This window comes from Nicotiana tabacum, chromosome 19 (assembly GCF_000715075.1).
Source record: "Nicotiana tabacum cultivar K326 chromosome 19, ASM71507v2, whole genome shotgun sequence".
NCBI lineage: Eukaryota > Viridiplantae > Streptophyta > Magnoliopsida > Solanales > Solanaceae > Nicotiana > Nicotiana tabacum.
Window position 1 is genome coordinate 141,028,856 of NC_134098.1, and position 22,225 is coordinate 141,051,080.

Consider the following 22,225-nt stretch of genomic DNA (forward strand, 5'->3'; position numbering starts at 1 on the left):
AGCAAGTTCATCACAGGCTCTATCTCACAAGTGACAACTAGCAATGATCTAAGCGATTCTACACCTGTGCAAACTCTTGAAACCGATTCACTATTCGTGTTGTGGGTCTTAAGCCGAACCTATGAATTAACTAGCAACATTAAACAGTACAAATAACTAGTTCTTTCTGAACACACATTTGCTTTATGTGTAAAGTTACTTCATTTCCTAAGGGGTGACAAAATAAATATAGTAATTTTTCGGCAAAGGGGTGTCAAATTGACACCCCTTGCTTATAGGAGGCTCCGCCACTGCTTTGATACATGCACTCGACAATATATATGGTTTTATTTACCAAATGTGGCATGGAACACTAATACAATGTCACATTTATTAACAGTAAACGACACATCTTAAACTGTCTCACAAAGCTAGGTCGATCTGTAAACACGTTTTAACTTCTTGAATCATTTACACTCTGAATCACAATACTGCAGAATAGCATGCCAATACTTCTTGCACAGATTCTGTTTGAGCTGCAATTCCATTTGCTATTTGGTGCTGACTCCTTCCAAGCTATTCATGTGCAGGTGCTGTGATCTATCCAAAATGTCCAAAATGACTTCAATAGAAGATAGAATAAGAAGATATGCAGCAGATAACCTTCATGAGAAATATCTCTTCACTGGTTATGCAGCTGAAATTCTTCTCTGCTGGTGGTTCCACTAACCATTACTCTATTATAACGACAATTACAAACGAATCATATCATGTGTTACAGTGAAAAAGAAGTCTACTTTGTAAAGCAATAACTGAATTTGTTCATATATCTGGATCACCAAATAAGCATGCTTTACAGAGCACAAGTCTTGATGATCCTTTGCGTCCAGGTCTTTTGCCATCTTCTCTGTATCCGCTGCTTAGATTCATAAAATTATGTGCACGTAATTAAAATATGCAGATAAACCACAAATTACTGTCCCAGCAGAAATGTAGCATCCATGGAAAAGGAGAAAAAAGAAGTTAACCCACTTCAGTTAATTGGAATAGAACTTCCAAATTTCAGCCAAATTCACCAGAAACAAAAGCCTAAAATTGTTATGGATATAAGCCTGGGAGGGGGAGCAGAAAGAGGCGGCTAGAGCATAAACTGAAATCAAAAGGGTCAAACTACTAGTGAAGAAACAACCTTGGTCTCCAATTTATTCAGATAGGCAATGCAGCTACAGCTACATCCTTGCGTCAACCTTTTTCAGTAGATCATAATTATCCAGTGATCATTCTGTCAAGATTAAAACCACTAGAACCAGTTCCCGCCTGAGTGACTAGAACCCCATCGCTTTGTATCGGTTGTTATACCACTGATTCCAGATCAGCCATAGAAACCGTTAAACCACTAGCATTTTCAGATTCAGAGAACATGATTTCATCCGTCAATTCTCTCAATTTCGAATAAATTTCACGGCAACGAGGATGTGATAGATCCTCTGCATTGAAAGCATGTACCTCGTTTTGAAGTTCTATCCAACTCCAACCAGGTACCTTACTGACACTCCTTTCCCTCATCAGTCTCTTAATATTAGCTATTTTATCCCACTTCTTAATTTGTCGGTACATGTCTGAGAGCAAAACATAAGTGCTATGCTCTCCCGGCTCCAATTCTAGCAAACGGCTAGCCACCTCACTTGCATATTCAGTATCACCAGATGACCGACAGACACCGAGTAGAGTTCTCAAAACCATCGCATCCGGATCAAATGGCATCCCTTTAACCAGCTCCTTTGCCTCCTCAAGACGTCCAGCCCGCCCAAGTAGATCAATTGCACAAGCATAGTGTTCCATTCTTGGAACAATTCCAAAATCAGCCTCCATAGATTTGAAAAAATGGCGACCTTCTTCAACGAGACCAATGTGACTACATGCAGTCAAGACTGCCACAAAAGTTATATGGTCTAGCTTCACTTCACTTTGTTTCATTAGGAAGAAGAGGTCAAGAACAAGTTTACCTTGTCCATGTTGTGCATAAGCAAACATGATCGAGTTCCAAGATATTGAACTCTCTTTAGGAGAAACTTCAAAGGACTTCCAAGCATCTTCAATGATTCCACAATTGGAATACATAAGTATCAAAGCACTGCTAACATACTTATATGACTCGGAGCTCAGTTTTAGTGCCAAGGCATGAATTTGTTGACCGAATTGAAGAGTAGCCAAATCTGAGCAAGACCTAAGGGTGGCGGAAAAGGAATACTCATCCATCTCAAGGTGTTCCACCCTCATTTTCGAAAAAACTTTGAAAGCAATTTCACTCCAACCCTTTTGTGACAGTCCGGTCAAAATGGAATTCCAAGAAACAGAATCCTTTACATCCAGGTTTCCAAATACTGACAGTGCATCATCCATATAGTTTGTGCATGATTTGGCATACATGGAAATCAATGCATTCGAGATTATAGTTACATTTTCCAGTCCTCTCTTAATAATCAAAGCATGCAAACACTTTCCTTGACTGTTATATCTATCCTCGAAACAACCACTTATTATACTAGTATAAGTATAAGAATCCATTTCCAGCCCAAGCCTTTCCATGTCCAAGAATAGTTCAAATGCCTGCTTCTCCTCATCATGTTCTAAATAAGCTGCTAGCATTGAATTCCACGTTACCAAATCTCTGCAACTAATAGTACCAACAAAAACAATTTGTGCACTTTCAATACTCCTACACTGGGAATATGCAGCGATTAGAGCATTGACCACTTTGACTTGACTACCTAAACCAAGCTTTTCAACTTTTGCATGAACCTGCATTGTCAACTTGTAAAACCTTTCCTCATTAAGCAATGTTAAAAGCGGAGAGAACGTGCCATCATCAAGTTGCATACCCTCTCGTTCCATACCTCTCAACAACCAAAAACAATATTCTATATCACCCTTCCCTGCATACCCTGCTATTATAGCATTCCATGAGACATAATTACGTTCAGGCATGCGTTGGAACACTTTGTTTGCATCGTCAACTTTGCCACACTTAGCGTACATGTCCAACAGAGCACTGGCAGAATAAACATTCCCCACATAGCCCATTTTAACCACATCACAATGTACCTGTTGGCCAAAGGACAAGAAGCCATTAGAAGCAATACCCTTTAGTATGCTTCCAAAAGTATAGTCATTTAAGCAAAAGCCATGTTCTTTCATCAGATTAAGGAACAGCCAAGCACCATGAAACTTCCCAGAATTGACGTATCCAGAAACCATGATGTTCCAAGACGCAGTATCTTTGTGGGGAATTTCGTCGAACAGCTTGAGAGCAGTACCAATCTCCCTGCATTTTGAGTACCCGTTTAAGATGTTAGTGGCAGTGTATGTATCACTGATGCTTGCTAATTTGATGGCTCGACAATGGGCTGCCGCAAGTTTTGACAAGGATGCCGCTGATTCAGCGAGTGAGTGCAATAGCCTCATTCATGAGTAAACTAGTCCAGATGTTTGGGAGTCAGCAATTAACCTTCTCTAAGCTTTGTTATTTTTATTGAGCATCTTTAAAAAAGGAAAAAAAAAAACATGAAAAAAGATGTACACAGTGAACCTATTGATAACTTCTAATGAGTTGCTTTTCTCTTTTTGCTAGAGGTTTATGTCGAGGGTATTCTTGGAAATTCATGTTTATGTGCTTTAAAGCTAAAAATAGCATGAGCTAGCCAATTTTCGGACTGGTAATTCAAAAATAGTCATCCTTTGCAAAGTCGTTGAAAAGTAGCCATTATTTTGCTGCAACACAGACCGGTCCAGCATAATAGACTGGAGATTGGTGTACTTGTGTATGAACATCCAGCATATTATGCTGGAACTCCAACACGCGGAAAGTTCCAGCATAATATACTGGAGATTGGAGCACCTGCGTATGAACTTCAGTATATTATGCTGGAATATTTTTGGGATTTTAAACAGTATTTTCGTTCAAATTTATCTTTACATAAAAAATGGCTAAATTTCTATTATTTTTAAAATTCTGACTATTTTTCAATTAGCACTTGTAAATCTCGCTAATTTTTGAATTTTTTTCCGCTTTAAAGGTGTTGTAAATGATAGCTTCATGTAAGAATTATTGCCTTCTTGGACAAAAAACTTGGATAACCTCTACTGAACGTGTAGGCCCACTTCAATTTCATTGCCACGTGCTCCATTTGCAGCATCTTCAAATTTTCGTTTTGGCCATGTAGGCCCCACATATTTTCAGTTGCTCTCCATTTGTTTTACTGGGTTGGTAATTGTACCTTTTTATTTTTCTATGTATGTTACTCTTATATCGATACGAGCAGTATCTTATATCTGGCCTTTATATCTCGATTAGTAGGCTTCTCATATTAGAATGTGCTTTGTTTTCTTTTTCTTCTTGCCAGCGACGTCTTGTGTGGCTTTACAAAATCTTCCTTCTTTTCCTTTTTTGTGCTTTACCATTTCCATTCGCTTTACAAAATCTTCCTTCTTTTCCTTTTTTGTGCTTTACCATTTCCATTCATATATGATATGAAATAACCTTATACTATTGAGATTATCACAATGAAAAAGAGACGAAGCTCGCACGGGAGCTTCCATTGAGATTCTCGAAAGTTCTGAGAGAGGAAAATATCTGAGAGTATAGAGAGAGAGTGAAATGAATTGTAAAACGGAACTCTACTTTTTCTTATTATTGCATTGTGTATATATATACACGTATGATAGTTATGGTATGACTACAAAATACAACTAACTATACAACTAACTACATATAACTATATGCTGACTCAGCACATTATAAATGATAGAAATAGTAATAATTAACTACATCTCAATACCCCCCTCCCCCCAAGTTGGATGGGAGGGCCTCACAGCCAACTTGCCAAGAACAGCTGAATGCTTAACTCTTGTGAGGGCTTTGGTAAGAATGTCAGCTAATTGATCAGTAGTGGCTACATGGTGGAGAGAGATCAGGCCCTCCTAGAGTTTGTTCCTTACAAAGTGACGTCTACTTCAATATGCTTTGTCCGTTCATGGAACAAAGGATTGTGAGCAATGTGGATAGCACATTTGCTGTCACAGAAGACAGCAATGGGACTGGACTGTGGGATAGTAAACTCTTCAAAAAACTTGCTTAGCCGCACCAGTTCCCCAATAACTTTTTTGAGGAACCTATATTCAGCTTCAGCTGAGGACAGTGAGATAGTCTCTTGTTTCTTGGACTTCTAGCTGATGGGATTATCTCCCACTAGAATAATATAACCAATGACAGATCTCCTAGAGTCAGGGCAGGCTGCCCATTCAGAGTCATAGCAGGCAGAGATGGAGCAACCATTAGAGAAAAATATCCCAAGTGTGGGATCCTTCTTGAGGTATCTGAGAAGATAGAACGCTGCAGTTAAGTGTGTATCTCTAGGTGCCTGTATGAACTGGCTAAGGAGTTGCACATTATAGGCTATATCCAACCTGGTGTTAGTTAGGAAGTTTAGTTTGCCCACTAGTTTTTTGTAGTATGTGGGATCTGGGAGAAGAGTGCCTTCATCAGCCTACAGTTTCAGAGTAGGATCAAGAGGGGAAGAAAAATTGTTATATGCAAAGCAACCATACTCCTTCAACAAATCCAAGGTAAACTTCCTTTGAGAGATGATAACACCATCTGGCTTGTAAAGAACCTCCAAACCCAAGAAATAGTGAAGTCTCCCTAAGTCCTTGATTCTGAACTGCTTGTCAAGAAATGTCTTTAAGTTGGCTATCTCCACTAAATCAGTACCAGTGATGATAACATCATCAACATACACCGCTACAAAGATAGTGGAGGATGAAGTTTTCTTGGAGAAGAGTGAATAGTCATTTTTCAGAATGTTTGTACCCCATTGACGACAGGGCTTCAGTCAGCTTGAAATACCACTGTCTGTTGGTTTGTTTCGGCTCATAAAAAGATTTGTTTAACTTGCAGACCATCTTGTGAGGGCCAGATTGATCAATCAGAAGACTTGGTAGCACCTCCATATACACATCTTCATATAAGTCACCATGAAGGAATGCATTGTTTACATCAAGTTGAAATATATCCCACCCTTTCTTCACAACAACAGTAACTAAAACTCTAATTGTTGTCATCTTGACAATAGGGAAAAAGGTTTCTGTATAGTCAACCTCTGCCTGTTGAGAATACCTTGTAATGACCCGATTGATCATTTTAAGCTATAGCAGGTCGTTCAGTGGTTTGAGACCTTGAGTAGCTTCACTTCATATTTTATAACTTGTATGTGTGGTCGGAATTGAATTTCGGGAGGTTCGGAGTTGATTCGGATAGAAAATTCTCAATTCTGAAGCTTTAAGTTGGAGATCATAGTTTGACTTTTGAGTAAACGACCTCGGAATCATGATTTGAAGGTTCCAATAGGTTCGTATGATGATTTCGGACTTGGGCGTATGTTGGGGTTGAGTATCGGGTGGTCCGGGAGCATTTCAGCGCTTATTGTGGAAAGTTGACAATTCGAAGGTTTTAGAATTTCTTAATATTTGGTTTGAAGTGTATTTTGGTGTTATCGATGTCTGTTTGAATGTCTGAGCCTTGTAATAGGTTCGTATCGTGATTTATGACTTGTACATAAAGTTTGGCGTCATTCCGGATTGTTTAAGTGTAATTCGGACGCGTTCGTCGAAGTTTGAATGTTTGAAAGTTGAAAGGAGGATTTGATCGTTGATTCATGGTTTTGGTGTTATTTAATGTGATTTGAGGCCTCGAGCAGGTTCGTGTTATGTTTTGGGTCTGGTTTGTGTAATTGGACGGGGTCCCGGGGGCCTCGGGTGTGTTTCTGATATGTTTGGGTTGTGTCGCGCTCTTATTTGATGTTTCGGCATCATTTTCTTGGGTATAAAGGATACTATATTGAGCAAACGACCTTTGATTTGTGATTTGATTGAATCATTAGATCTGTATCGTAATTATGGAGTCATAGCAATAAGAATCATCGAATTCCAATGTTATATGAGAGAGTTACGCCAATTCTTGTGTCGGGAAAGATTGATGGTGTTGCTGGTGCTCAGGTATCGCAATTGCGAAGATTTTAGATTTCTGTCTCGGTTCTCAATTGCGAAGCCTGTAGATTTTTGCCTTGGTAAGCAATTGTGAAGTCTGTAGATTTTTGCCTTGGTTCGCAATTGCGAACATTTGTCCGCAATTGCGAGGGTCCACAAATGTGAACCCTGTGTGGCAAATGCGACATCTGCACCTCGTAAAAGGGCTGGGAGACGAGATTTTGGAGACATTCTCTCATTTTTGGAACCCTAGGCTCGGTAGGAGGCAATTTTGAAGAGGGGTTTTCATCTACAATCTTTGGGTAAGTAATTTTGTTCAATTTCCAACTATTTTATATGGATTAAATACATATTTTAACATGGAATTGGTGAAAATTGTTTGATTTTTGAAGAAAAACCTAAAAATCATATTTCTAGATTTTGACCACGAAATTGGACATGGAATTTGGAATAAAGTATATATTTGGGTTCGTGATGTTATGGGTAAAGTTTATCTTCAAACATTTTCGGAATCCGGGCACTTGGGCTTGAGGGTTGACTTTATTGACTTTTCGAGCGAAGTTGGAAATTGTTATAAATTGATTAATTATAAGTATTGGAGTATATTTTGATTGATTTGCACATTGTTTGACTAGCTTCGGATTGTTTGTATTTAAGTCGAGGTGTTAAAGAGGCATTGGAACTGGTTATGGAACTTCTAAGTCGGGGTGTTAAAGAGGCATTGGAACTGGTTATGGAACTTCTAAGTCGAGGTGTTAAAGAGGCATTGGAACTGGTTATGGAACTTCGGAGTGAGATAAGTTTCCTCTATAACCATGTGAGGGAGAATTTACCCCGTAGGTGTTATATTCTTATGTGCTACATGTTGTGGGAGCTATGCACGTATGAGGTGACGAGTGTCTGTGCGTATGCTAGGATTCCTGATTTGTCCGGGTAGACTTAGGTTTACGCCATACTTTAATTGTACTATTTGAGTTATCCTTTCCTATTTAATTCCTTTATTTTGCGTTACGACTTGATACTAGGCTTGCGTAGAGTGATAGACTCACTATTGTAAGAGATTTGACGAGCTGCTTGATTAGCCACGGAATAATTGTGCTTCCCTTACGAATTTCTCTCGCGTTGTGTGTTTTCATTGAAAAGCTTCTTTAAATTTCATAACTCACACGTATATTCGTGAGTGGGGCCAGTTAAAGCTTCGTATTCTTATGGGATTGGGCCGTTCGGCAGAGTTATGTACCACTCTTATGGGATCGGGTCGTTCGCCTCGACAGGATTATATACCACACTCCTATGGGATCGGTTCGTTCACCTCGGCAGGATTATGTACCACACTCTTATGGGATCAGGACGTTCGCCTCGACAGTATCATATTCTTATGGGATCGGGCCGTTCGCCTCGGCAGTATCATATTTTTATGAGATCGGGTCGTTCGCCTCGGCAGCATCATATTCTAATGGGATTGGGTCGTTCACCTCGGCATTTATATAAATACTCTTATGGTATTGGGTCGTTTTCCTCGGCAGCTTCATGAAACACGCTTATGGGATCGAGTCGTTCGCCTCGACAGCTTCATGGAACACTCTTATGCGATCGGGCCGATCGCCTCGGCAGCGTCGTGCGTAATATTTGACAAGAAGCCATCGTATCCGTGAGTTTTCTTGATTTGAGTTATGACGACCCATCTGGTGGGAACTATTTTACATATATATTCCGGTTGAGGAGGTGACCGATAATCGAGAGCTTGAGTTTACTATTTAGAGGAGGATTGTACCACGTACCTATATTTGTTTATACTGTTTATTTACCTTGCCTCATATTTGTTTACTTCCTATTGTATTTAATTTATTGAACCACTAATAAGTGTCGATGTCGACCTCTCGTCACTACTTCTCCGGGGTAAGGCTAGATACTTACTGGGTACGCGTTGATTTACGTACTCATGCTACACTTGCTGCACTTATTGTGCATGTATATATATGTCTGGTGGTCTTTGGGGTGCAAAGACGCGGCTATTGCGGGGACTTCACGGTGAGCTACATTCCATGTTACGGCTCGCAGCATACGGAGTCTCCATCTTAATTAGTTACATTATCCTGTCTATTTTGTACTCCAGACAGATGTTGTATAATTATTGTACCTTCTAATAGATACTCATGCACTTGTGACACCGGGGTTTGGGGGTTCCTAGTGGATGTTCATTATTGTAGTTCATGTTATTATTATTATTTTACCTTGTAATTTATATTTTATACGGGATTTGGTAAAGTAAATCACAGGTTTCTACGAGTACCAGATTTTACTCTATTTATTTAATTGGAGTTATGATTTTAAAAATAATGAAATGAGTAATTAGGTTGATAATTCATGTTGGCTTGCCTGACGGCGACGTTGGACGCCATCACGACCTATAGTGAATTTTGGGTCGTGACAGCTTGGTATCAGAGCGTTAGGTTCACTTAGGTCTCAAGAGTCATGAGCAAGTCTAGTAGAGTCTTGCAGATCGGTATAGAGACGTCTGTACTTATCTTCGAGAGGCTACAGGGCTATTAGGAGAACTTCCCTTCTTGATTCCTCATCGTGCGATTTGATTCCAATGAAACTTATGCCTTCATTTCCTTCCTAGTCATTCTTATACGGTGTGGAGTGCTTGTTATCAATTGGGCACCGACGAGTTGTTAAGATGCTACAGATGCGACGCAGTATGCCTTTCCCTGTGAATGCGGGCAGACCATTAGTGTCGCCTTATAGAGGAGTATTCTGTCATTTCAGCCCAGTGTTGATGGTTTGAGGGAGATGATCTCTGAGGTGGTTTCTATGCTTAGGAAATTTTGAATGTGGCAAGAAGGACTTGATAACATATTGTTGGACCTTCGGGTGATGTTAATAAATGAAGGGATTCTTACGGATGGCGGATCAGTATGGACCCAGTAATTGATTTCATGATGGATGTAATTATAGCAATGACGTTGGAGAAGGTCGATACAAGGCTACACAGGTGGGCTATCTCCGGTGAGCAGGTTAGTAGTTGCGTGGTTTTGATGAGGTTCCTACGAAGAATTCTACTTTTTGCCTAACACGGGATACATGTACTACGATGTGAGCTTGGATCGCTTGGAGAAGATGGTATGAGTGTTAGGAGGTCGAGTGTGCAATTATGGCTAATAATTCGGGATGTGTTATGATTAGTCCAACAAGAACTTATGAGAAATTTGGCTGAGCAATGGTGTGGGACCATGGTAACAGGGAAGAAGAATAAGTCTTTGAAGGGTCGAGATTTAAGTGATTGTAGCGTAAAGCTAAGTGGGATAGCCCACGGTCTACGATTGGCCACGTGGTTGTGTGCCTGTACGATTTCTGGTTATCGGTGCAATGGCAGATTAGTTATGACCAAAAGGTATTTTGGATAAGGAAATTTGACGTATATGAGTTGCATTCGCCTTATTGATTCATGTGTAGGTATTGGGGATGGCTCAAGATTTATGCTTCCTGTGGAGGTAATGGGAAAGGAAAAGAATTCATCCGGTTGTTTCCTTGAAAGTGTATGTGTGCTAGTAGAGCACTAGAGTTTTGTTATATATTCGGGACTAGGTCAGAGTGGGTGACTCTCAATAATAGTTCTAATGGGTGCAAGAATTAAAGTGCGGTGTTTAAAGATTTTGGGTTCGTTATATGGTTGAGGACTGGGTTTTTCAGCAGACTGCGGAGAATACTTGGGGAATTTCTATGTTATCATCGGGTCTATGGTGTAGTGTTAGAGAAATGGGAGAAAGAGCTTCGGTTCGCAGGGGGTCTTTCAGAATGGGTGTATTGGTTGGGAATACTATTGAGTGCATAAGGAGGGTATGAGATTGCTGATGGGTATTGAGATGATGTGATCTTGTGATTTGGGTCACTCGAGATGAGTGTTATTTGAGGCTTATTATGTGTTTGAATGGAGCTATTATTACTTCGAAGGCAAGTCAAGAGTAAATTGGAAGAAGTTGGGTTAGTTAACAATGGTTTAAATCAGCATGGTTGTGGAAATGATTAGTTCTTTCGGTGTGTTAAGGATATACAGGTGATTCGTGGTTGTACGTGCGGGCTTGACAACCACCGTAATTGGATTGATTTGTAAGTAGTTGATTATGATGGCCTTGTTATATGTAAATGAATCCCGGAAGAATTATGGTGGTTTAGACCTTAACTTGAGGTTTGATTTTCTACGGTTATGGGAATTTGATTGCGTGTTGAAATTGTTCTTCAGAAATAAGTGGAGTGAAAGAGGTTCTAGCCGATGAAGTATGTATTATACTGGTGGTTCAGGGGTTATGATGAAATTCTTGGACTCTCGCATAGTGGCAGGATAGGTGCTGTGAGCGGTATAGTAATGGTAAGTTTGGATCAAGGTTACAGTTCGGTTTTGATAAGAATGTCATAATCTCGGAGGAGCACGAGAAGATTTCAGATGTTCGGAATATGCTGGCACTATTTTCAGACAGCCTGAGGATGGTCTGTTTTGTGGTAGTAGTGTTGGGTATTGAAATGCGGATGCTTGGCTAGTATTATAGAAATAGCATGGTCGATGGCCATTAATGTTCAGATTTTACTACCTGGTGTGGAAGGTTGTGAGAGTATATCCCACGGAAAGATCGTATAAGTGTGACGTGTTAGTCATTCGATTGTTAGAGATTTAAAACATGTATGGAGATTTTGGCAATGTCTCCAATGGGAGAGGTTATGACTGAGAGGCACTCTATTCCTTTAGTTGTGGATTGTGGGAGTTTGTTTTGGATTCGACGGCTTCTCTTATGTACCATGAATAGGGTCATTGTGGATTCTTAGAAGGTTATTGGCCCAGTATGGGATGATCGAAATCGGTTTGAGGTTCGCTAGTAGATCTAATGTGAATGTATGCTCTACATCAGGTTGGATGTGTTCATTCAGCATAGCACTGTTTATGGAGGAGTCTTCGGGTGTTGTGGTTCTATGTAGCTTGTCGTTATTGCACCTTAGTCGAGCTCGATTTTTGTGGCGCATGGCGCTATCCGTCTCCCCAGAGTCGTATTTATGCACTTGGCATGCTTGTGGTCGATATTCAGGGATTCATAGGTATAATCATTATGGCTTGATGGGTATTTTCTTGTTTATTGTCATGTGTGGATCGGGTGGCACTCCACCACGGGTATGTTATTTGGATAGGGTTGCACGCCGCAACGGTATCATGTGTGAATCGGGTTGCATGCCGCAACAATGAGATGTTGAGTACGGTTCCCTATACTTATTTCTGTGTATTTTGTTTCTCATTCATTGAGAAGAGTTCATAGCATCTTTTCGGCTGTTTTATTCGTTACGCGGCTGGGTAGTTCTTTTCCAGAGTTCGTTCTTCCTTATGTGTCATATTCAAGTTGTGACTTATTGGTGCTCTAATGGCGTCATATGATATCTTGGTCAGTGTTTGAGGTGGCTTATTGCCTGAGCAGCTTGTACTGGGTAAAATGAGGTTATTGGACCTAAAATCGGTGCGATCAGATTTATGTAAGGTATATTAAAGGGAAAGTGTCACTATTCAGTTTAGAATGAGGTAATGGTTCTTGTCGAGCGGAGGAACTCCGTGAGTTATTGATTTAGCAGGTGGTTATGAGTTCTTACGCATCTTTTTCGTCGTTGCATTATTGTGAGAGTTGAGACCGGGCTAGATGTGTTATAAGGTATACTACGGGCATCGGGTCAGTGAATTTGCAGATGTTGTTCTTGGAGGAAGTTACCATGGGAAAATGAGTTATGCGGTGCATTGTGTGATGTCAGCGTGGGTGCATGATCATGTGGGTTCAGCGTGTGGAGATTAATACATTGTTCGTTTGTTAGAATCAGGTCTTGTAGAGAAATTCGGAGGTTGTAATTGGTCCTAAGGCTTATTGACTAAAAAGGTGGGGGAATCTTCAGTCTGGCTTGAGAAAACATATTCACCTGGGTTGTGGTGGCACAGGTAGGTGCAACAAGTGTTGGGCAGTGATTTTGAGGCAACTCTGGAACGGTTCTTATCATGTTCGAGAACGAATGTATGTTTAAGTGGGGGAGAATGTAACGACCCGATTGGTCGTTTTAATCTCTAGCATATCGTTCGGCGGTTTGAGACCTTGAGTAGCTTCACTTCATGTTTTATGACTTGTACGTGTGGTCGGAATTGAATTTCGGGAGGTTCGGAGTTGATTCGGATGAAAAATTCTAAATTCGGAAGCTTTAAGTTGGAAGAGTTGACCAAAGTTTAACTTTTAAGTAAACGACCTCTGAATCTGAATTTGAAGGTTCCAATAGGTTCGTATAATTATTTCGGAATTGGGCGTATGTTCGGGTTGAGTATCGGGTGTTCCGGGAGCATTTCAGCTCTTATTATAGAAAGTTGGCAATTCGAAGGTTTTAGAATTTCCTAAAGTTTGGTTTGAAGTGGAATTTGGTGTTATCGATGTCTCTTTGGGGTTATGATCCTTGGAATAGGTTCGTATCGTGATTTATGACTTGTACGTAAAGTTTGGCGTCATTCCAAAATATTTAAGTGTAATTCGAACGCGTTCGTCGAAGTTTGAATGTTTGAAAGTTAAAATAAGGATTTGATCATCGATTCATGTTGTTTGGTGTGATTTGAGGCCTCGAGCAGGTTCGTGTTAGGTTTTGGGACTGGTTTGTGTAATTGGACGGGGTCCCGGGTGCCTCGGGTGTGTTTCAAATGTGTTTGGGTTGTGTCGCGCTCTTATTTGATATTTCGGCGTCATTTTGTTGGGTATAAAGGATACTATATTGAGCAAACGACCTTTGATTTGTGATTTGATCAAACCATTAGATCCATATCATAATTACGGAGTCATAGCAATAAGAATCATCGAATTCTGATGTCATATGAGAGAGTTATGCCTATTTCCGTATCGGAAAAGATTGATGGTGTTACTGGTGCTCAGGTATCACAATTGCAAAGATTGTAGATTTTTGCCTTGGTTCGCAATTGCGAACATTTCTTTGCAATTACGAAGCCTGTAGATTTTTACCTTGGTTCTCAATTGCAAGCATTTGTTCGCAACTGCGAAGTCTGTAGAATTTTACCTTGGTCCGCAATTGCGAGGGTCCGCAAATGCGAACCTTGTGTCACAAATGCGACATCTACACCTGGTAAAAGGGCTAGGAGACGGAATTTTGGAGACATTCTCTCATTTTTGGAACCTTAGGCTCGGTAGGAGGCAATTTTGAAGAGAGTTTTTCATCTACAATCTTTGGGTAAGTAATTTGGTTCAATTTTCAACTATTTTACATGGTTTATATATATAGTTAACATGGAATTGGTGGAAATTCTTTGATTTTTGAAGAAAAACCTAAAAATCGTATTTTTTGATTTTGACCACGAAATTGGACATGGAATTTGGAATAAATTATATATTTGAGTTCGTGATGTTATGGGTAAAGTTTATCTTCAAAAACTTTTGAAATCCGGGCACGTGGGCCCGAGGGTTGACTTTATTGACTTTTCGAGCGGAGTTGGGAATTGTTATAAATTGATTAATTATAAGCATTGGAGTATATTTTGATTGATTTGCACATTGTTTGACTAGTTTCGGATCATTTTTCTTTGAGTCGAGGTGTTAGAGAGGCATTGGAACCGGTTATGGAACTTCAGAGCGAGGTAAGTCTCTTGTCTAACCCTGTGAGGGGAAATTTACCACGTAGGTGTTATATTCTTATGTGCTACATGTTGTGGTAGCTACGCACGTATGAGGTGACGAGTGTCCATACGTATGCTAGGATTCCTGATTTGTCCGGGTAGACTTAGGTTTACGCCATGCTTTAATTGTACTATTTGAGTTATCCTTGCCTATTTAATTCCTTTATTTTGCATTACGACTTGAGACTAGGCTTGCGTAGAGTGATAGACACGCTATTGTAAGAGATTTGACGAGGTACTTGATTAGCCGCGGAATAATTGTGCTTCCCTTACGAATTTCTCTCGCGTTGTGTGTTTTCATCGAAAAGCTTCTTTAAATTTCATAACTCACATGTATATTCGTGAGGGGGCCAAGGACCCTTTAAAGCTTCTTATTCTTATGGGATTGGGTCGTTCGCCTCAGCAGGGTTATGTACCACTCTTATGGGATCGGGTCGTTCGCCTCGGCAGGATTATGTACCACACTCTTATGGGATTGGGTCATTCTCCTCGGTAGTATCATATTTTTATGGGATCGGGTCGTTCGCCTCGGTAGTATCATATTTTATGGGATCGGGCCGTTCGCCTCGACAACATCATATTCTAATGGGATCGGTCTGTTTGCCTCGGAATTTCTATAAATACTCTTATGGAATTGGGTCGTTCGCCTCGGCAGCTTCATGAAACACTCTTATGGGATCGGGACGTTCGCCTCGGCAACGTCATGCGTAATATTTGACAGGAAGCCATTGTATCCATGAGTTTTCCTGATTTGAGTTGTGACGACCTATCTGGTGGGAACCATTTTACATATATACTCCGGTTGAGGAGGTGACCGATAATTGAGAGTTTGAGTTTACTGTTCAGAGGAGGATTGTATCACGTACCTATATTTGTTTATATTGTTTATTTACCCTGCCTCATATTTGTTTACTTCCTACTGTATTTGATTTATTGGACCACTAGTAGGTGTCAATATCGAGCCCTCATCACTACTTCTCCGGGGTTAGGCTAGATACTTACTGGCTACGCGTTGATTTACGTACTCATGCTATATTTGCTGCACTTATTGTGCGGGTATATATATATGTCTGGTGGTCTTTGGGGAGCAAAGGCACGGCTATTGCGGGGACTTCACAGTGAGCTGCATTCCATATTACGACCCGCAATATATGGAGTCTCCATCTTAATTAGTTATATTATCCTGTCTATTTTGAACTCCAGACAGATGTTGTATTGTTATTGTACCTTATAGTAGATGCTCATGCATTTGTGACACCGGATTTTGGGGGTTCTTAGTGGATGTTCATTATTGTAGTTCATGTTATTATTATCATTTCACCTTGTAATTTATATTTTATACGGGATTTGGTTAAGAAAATCACATGTTTCTACGAGTACTAGAGTTCACTCTATTTATTTAATGGGATTTATGATTTTAAAAATAATGAAATGAGTAATTAAGTTGGTAATTCACCGTTTGCTTGCCTGACGGCGACGTTGGGCGCCATCATGGCCTATAGTGGATTTTGGGTCGTGACATACCCTTCACCACTAATCTAGTCTTAAATCTCTCAATACTTCCATCTACTTTATGCTTGACCTTATAAACCCATTTGCAGCCTATTGCTTGTTTTCCAGCTGGTAAGGGTACTAAGTCCAAAGTGTGGTTGGCATAAAGAGCCTCAAATTTCTGTGTCATGGCTACTTGCCATGCAGGATTGAGTGTTGCCTCTCCATATGAGGATGGATTACTATCATGACAAACATCTGTCACTAAGTGCTGACTCTCATAACACAAGGTATCAAGGGTGATATGATTATGATTGGAAAAGAGTGCACTTAAGGGAGGTGAACCTTGAGAAATAGAAGGTTGAGATGTGTTAGGCAAGTAACAAATATAATCCTTGAGGTAAGTAGGAGTTTATGTATTCTGTTGGATTTTCTGAGTATAGGTGTTTCTGATTGGGTAGATGTTGGTGAAGAATGACTGGTAGCTTCATGTGAAGTTGTAGGGATAAGAGCATAAGAGCATAAGGGGATAATGTATTTGATGTATATATTGAAGTGTCATTAATAGGAAAGGACTCAGGGTGTTGCTGCACACCTGGAGATGTGATACTTGTAGAACTTTGAACACTAGGATGTGGACTGTTACTCTCAATATAAGTAGGAAAGGAACCTGATTTGAAGACATTGTAGAGGAAAACATCCTTAGAAGCTAGAGAAAAAGGAAAAACATCTTCATAGAACACCATATTTCTAGAGACATATATCTTCCTAGTGGCTAGGCTCAGCACTTTGTAACCCTTTGTCCCAAAAAGATAGCCCGCAAAGACATGAGGAGTTGTCTTGGGCTCAACTTTGTCTCCGTGCACCTTAGGCATGGTAGGGTAACAAAGACAACCAAAACTCATCAAGTGAGAGTAATTGGGTTTCTTGTGATATAGGAGTTCAAAAGAGCATTTGTTGTTTAGGTACGTAGTAGGTAATTTGTTAATCAAGTAAGTGGCTGTCAAAATATATTCTCCCCAATATCTAGTTGGTAATTTGGATTGAAACATAAGTGCCCTAGCAGTTTCAAGGAGATATTTGTGTTTTCTCTCCACTATCACATTTTGTTGTGGTGTATAAGGGCAGGTTTTCTGATGAATACTGCCTTTGGATTGATAAAATGTGGTGGTTTCATGACTGGTGAACTACAGTCCATTGTCAAATCTGATGGTTTTTACAGAGGTGTTGAATTGATTCTCAATCATGATTACAAAGGCTTTAAGGGCTTATAGAGCACTGGTTTTACTGCTTAACAAATGGGTCCAGGTGGATCTGCTAAAATCATCCACTAATATGAGGAAGTATTTGTAATTGTCATGGGTAGTGACATGGTATGGGGGATATGTCAATATGCAGTAATTCAAATATCTAAATGGAAGTACTAGTTCTTTGGGGAAATAGAAGTCTGGCTTGTCTAGCCATAGGGCAAATGGAACAGATGAAGGGTTGTTTAGGTGAGAAATTCACAGGTATGGAGGATATTCCTCTTATTTTGACAAAAGGAACATGACCAAGCCTATTATGCCACAAGACATTTACATCATGCTTATCAAACACAGCTGAAGACTCATTCTTATTATTGTGAATGGAAGTATTTACATTTGGTGAATAAGGATGTGAATGAGCAGGACTTCTGAAGTCTCCACTATTTACACTAGTAGAAGAAGAACAATTGCAACAAGAAACTGACACATTAGCATTTGAAACAATATGTTTACCCTTTAGACACCTGGAACATAGGTAGTATAGTCCCTCCTTGCTAATACCAATCACTTGAGGCCTCTTCACTGAATGGGCCTGCAACAGACACAATGCATCAGTAAAGAACACAATGCACCTGAGATGTGCTGCAAGTGAATGGACAAAAATCAGGCTGTACTTGAAAGATGGAACATAGAGGACTTTGTGTAAGGTAATTCCAGGACTGAGTATCACATCTCCAAATTCAAGCACTTTTACCCTATATCCATTTTGTAAGCTTATCAATAGAGGATATGGTAGTGTTGTGATATTACTAAGTGCAGTTTTATTGAAGGTCATATGGTTAGATGCTCCTAAGTCTATATCCAAAAGCCAGTCTTAGATTCGAAATATTTTCATGATGGTTTGTCAAAATAAATAGAAAAAGTGCAGACTACAATACCTGCAAAGTTGACAACACCATCGGTGATATTGACATTGCTAGGAGATCCTCTTGTGTTGCCTGTCTGGAAATGTTGCAGCAAATTCATTATCTGCTCATATTGTTCTTTTGTCAAGCTAACATTTTGATTCTCATCATGTAGGGGTAGATCATTTTCATTCTCGTAGAGCAGATCAGCTGGGACTCCATGTACATTTACCACAGCTCATTTTCCTCTGTTGAATTTGTGATGTTGAATCTGACCTGAATTATTACCCTGACTGAATTGTTGAGTATTGGTGCGATTAAAGTTTTGATTGTTGTATGAATTGCTTTGGGGATACCCATGTAGCTTATAACATTTGTCCTTTGTATGGCCTGGCCTTTTGCAATAATCACAAGATGGCCGACCTCTATTATTGGCAGTGTAATGCGTTTTGAAATTCCTAGCATCAAGTGGATTTTGATGTTGTGAAGGTGTAGTATTCACATGCAGTGAAGTAGACTCGAGGTTTAGCTGATTGTTTGGTCTGCTTCTCCTCTTGTATTAGCAGAGAGAAGGCATGTGCTAAGGATGGCAGAGGTTTCATCATCAAAATGCTTCCTCACACTGTTGTGTAGACTTTATTTAGGCCCATCAGAAATTAGATGAGTCGTCGATCTTGTTCTGCCTTATGCATAGTCTCCTTTGATCCACACGTGCAAACACAACTGCACTGAGATTTAGCACTCAGGGTGCTCAGTTCTTCCCCCAATCTTTTCATTTGTGTGTAATAGGCAAAGATGTCTAAGGAGCCCTGAACAAGGTCGTTGATCTCCTTTTGGATCTGATACAGATTTACTCCATTTGTTTTATCATATCGATCTTCCAGTTCCCTCCATAGCTCTACTGAATCATTGACATATTCAACACTGTCAGAAATCTCCTTTGCGAGGGAATTGAGGATCCAGGAGATAGCCATATCATCGCATCTCTCCCATTGACGAAACTGAGGTGAATTGGGGTAGGTTTCCTACAATCCCCATTTATGAACCCTAATTTGTTTTTGACTGATAGGCCTCACAACACAGTCCTTCTCCATTACCTATACCCAATTTCGTCAAATGGAACCGACACTAGCATCACTCCGGGACTATCCGAAGGGTGAATGTATAAAGGACTGCTGACATTGATAACTTGTTGGTCATTTCTGCTCGTATTGGGCGTGAATTCTTCGATTTGATCGACAACCATGTGAGGAGCTCTAATCGATGAAATTGACAAATGTTTCAACCGATTTGGTAAATAGATAGACCAATTTTGTAGAAGAACTCTTCAATTCGTATAGAAATCGCAGATCAGAATCACGGATGACAGCTGTAGTATGACTACAAAATACAACTAACTACATATAACTATATGTTGACTCAGCACATTACAAATGATAGAAATAGTAATAATTAACTACGTCTCAATATATACTATAAAAAAGAAACTATTTCTCCAATCAATTTCTTGTGAAACGCTAAATGAAAACATCGTTATATTTTGCTCCGAACTCCATGTATGCTGGCATATTGGTTATTAGTTAGAAATTACTCTTAATTTACTCTTCTTTAATTTAATTAAATGAATAAAGAAGATGGCATTACTGATGGTTAAAGTAACTATGACACAGTATAATACGTCTCTTTGTTCCCTTTTATGGTAACGGTGTTTGGTTGTCCACAGATTTTAAGAAAAAAAGAAAAAAAAACTTTTAAAATTTATAGTCTCTAATATACTGTAGATATTTGTATGTCTAGAAGATTATTGCTTTATAAATTGTTTCATACATTATCTGCATGGTATTGTGCTGCAAATATAAACAACATTTATTATGAAGATGCAACCTGCATCAAATATGCAGTAAAATCTTAACATAGCAGTACTAAGCTACTAACAAATACGTCAATCTTGACACAAGTGAGACTTGATCTATGGTACTGTGATTACTCAATATGCCAATCTTTAAATTTAATATTCATTTCGGTATTCTGAGACTTCGAATAGCACCTTTCAGCATTCCTTGACTTGTGTGCGCAGTCCGTAAATTTTTTCGAAAAGTTTTTATGTGAAAAATTGATTAAAATGTGAAATATTGCTTTAAAACTCACTTAAGTTGATTTTGGTCAATATTTTTAGCAAACAGACCCGGTTCAGTATTTTGACAGTTCCGATAGGTCCGTATCGTGATTTGGGACTTAGGCGTATGCTCGAAATTTAATTTGGAGGTCCCTAACTCGAGTTATAACCAATTATTGGAAATTAGAAGCTTGAAAGCATAAAGAGTTTTCAAGTTTGACTAATGTTTGACCTTGTTGATATTGGGTCCGTATTTTGGTTCTGAAACTCGGTATAGGTCCATTTCTATATTTATGACTTGTCTGTCAAATTTGGTGCCAAACGAAAGTGATTCGGACGTCCCGTTGATAAAAATAGAAATTCTTAAGTTTCATTGAAAATTCAATTTGGTTTGGTGTCTGATTCATAGTTCTAGGTGTTATGTTGGTATTTTGATCACGCGAGCGAGTTCGTATGAGATTTTTGGACTTGTGTGCATGTACAGTTTGGGGCTCCGAGGGATCGGGTGAGTTTTGGATAGCCTACGGACCTTTTAAACTTTGGAAAAATTTGGTTTTTCTGTTGTAATTGTCATATGGTACATTGTGCTTCGCGATCACAAAGAGATAATGGCGAGCTATGGTTTTTACTATTTGCGTTATTGAAGAGAGGCACGCGATCGTGGAGAGTTGGCTGACAGTGCATTGCGAACGCATAGGTATGATCGCGTCCGCGGAGAGGAAATGGGGCTGACTTTGGGCACTCAAATTTGTTCTTCGCGATCGCGTAAAGCCTCCCGCGATCGCGTAAGTCTGAAATGTCATGCTTCGCATTCGCATATGGATCATCGCGTTCGCGTAAGATAAATTTGCAACCTGCGTAAATTGTGCTTCGCGATCGCGAAGACATTTCCACGATCGTGAAGAGTGAAATTGAATTGGTCAGAAATTGTTCTGCGCGATCGCGAATGGATTTCCGCGATCGCGATGAATAAATCCCTGTACAGCAGAACTTAAGTTCTGGAAATAGGATTTCGACCCATTTTTCATATCCGCGATTTAGAGCTCGTGAAAGACGATTTCAAAAGGGTTTTTCACGAATTCGAACTGGGTAAGTATTCATTATCCTATATTGATAATATTTTATAAATCCATATTTATATATATCGTTTATTTCAGATTTAGATAGAAGAAATTAGAATTTTGGTAAAACTTTTCAAAAATGAAAATTTAGGATTTGAAAGACAATCCGATGTCAGAATTCGATAATTTTAGTATGGTTGAATTCGTATCGGAACGGGTGTCCGGATTCCGTGATTCCGAAAAATGGGCCCCACGTTGACTTTTGTTGACTTTTCCGAAAATGACTTAAATTAAGTCTCTTTCGAATTGTGAATAATTTCTAAAGCTCAAATTGAATTGTCGGTAAATAATTTGCTAGGTTTGATTGGTTTGGAGGATAATTCGAAAGAAAAAGCTGTGGTCGAGTGATCACTTGAAATTGCAAAATAAGGTAAGTGTCGTGGTTAACCTTGACTCGAGGGAATAAAACCCTTGAATTATTTGTTAAGTGAATTTCATGTGTAATAACGTATAGGCAAGGTGACGAGTGCCTATACGTCGTCAAATTGATTGTTTGCATAATTATCTAAAAATCATAAATTATTTTAAATCATGAATTAATTATTTTAATAATTCTTTCTCTCATATTCCTTGTCCAATATTATGTATTGAATTCATGATATAATTGCTACATGCTTATTTGACTTATGTGT

General features: G+C 39.4%; 2 protein-coding genes across 2 annotated transcripts; both read right to left on the reverse strand.

Annotated features, from left to right (window-relative positions):
• Nucleotides 1–360: 360 nt before the first annotated feature.
• Nucleotides 361–3,606, reverse strand: LOC107775888 (putative pentatricopeptide repeat-containing protein At3g25970). Its single transcript, XM_016595686.2, has 2 exons — nt 1,169–3,606; nt 361–895 (listed from the first exon to the last, which is right to left on the reverse strand). The coding sequence occupies exon 1, from the start codon at nt 3,442–3,444 to the stop codon at nt 1,333–1,335; it is 2,112 nt and encodes a 703-aa protein (XP_016451172.2). The 5' UTR covers nt 3,445–3,606; the 3' UTR covers nt 361–895; nt 1,169–1,332.
• A 15,406-nt stretch (nt 3,607–19,012) lies between these two features.
• LOC142173751 (uncharacterized) lies at nt 19,013–19,330 on the reverse strand. The gene has a single exon (XM_075239398.1). It carries the CDS (start codon nt 19,328–19,330, stop codon nt 19,013–19,015), a length of 318 nt encoding a protein of 105 aa, XP_075095499.1.
• Between the last annotated feature and the right edge of the window lie 2,895 nt (nt 19,331–22,225).

Bases quoted from the DNA above. Each gene is read 5' to 3' on its own strand.
- LOC142173751 (XM_075239398.1), bottom strand. From the start codon at position 19,330: ATGGCTATCTCCTGGATCCTCAATTCCCTCGCAAAGGAGATTTCTGAC.
- LOC107775888 (XM_016595686.2), bottom strand. From the start codon at position 3,444: ATGAGGCTATTGCACTCACTCGCTGAATCAGCGGCATCCTTGTCAAAA.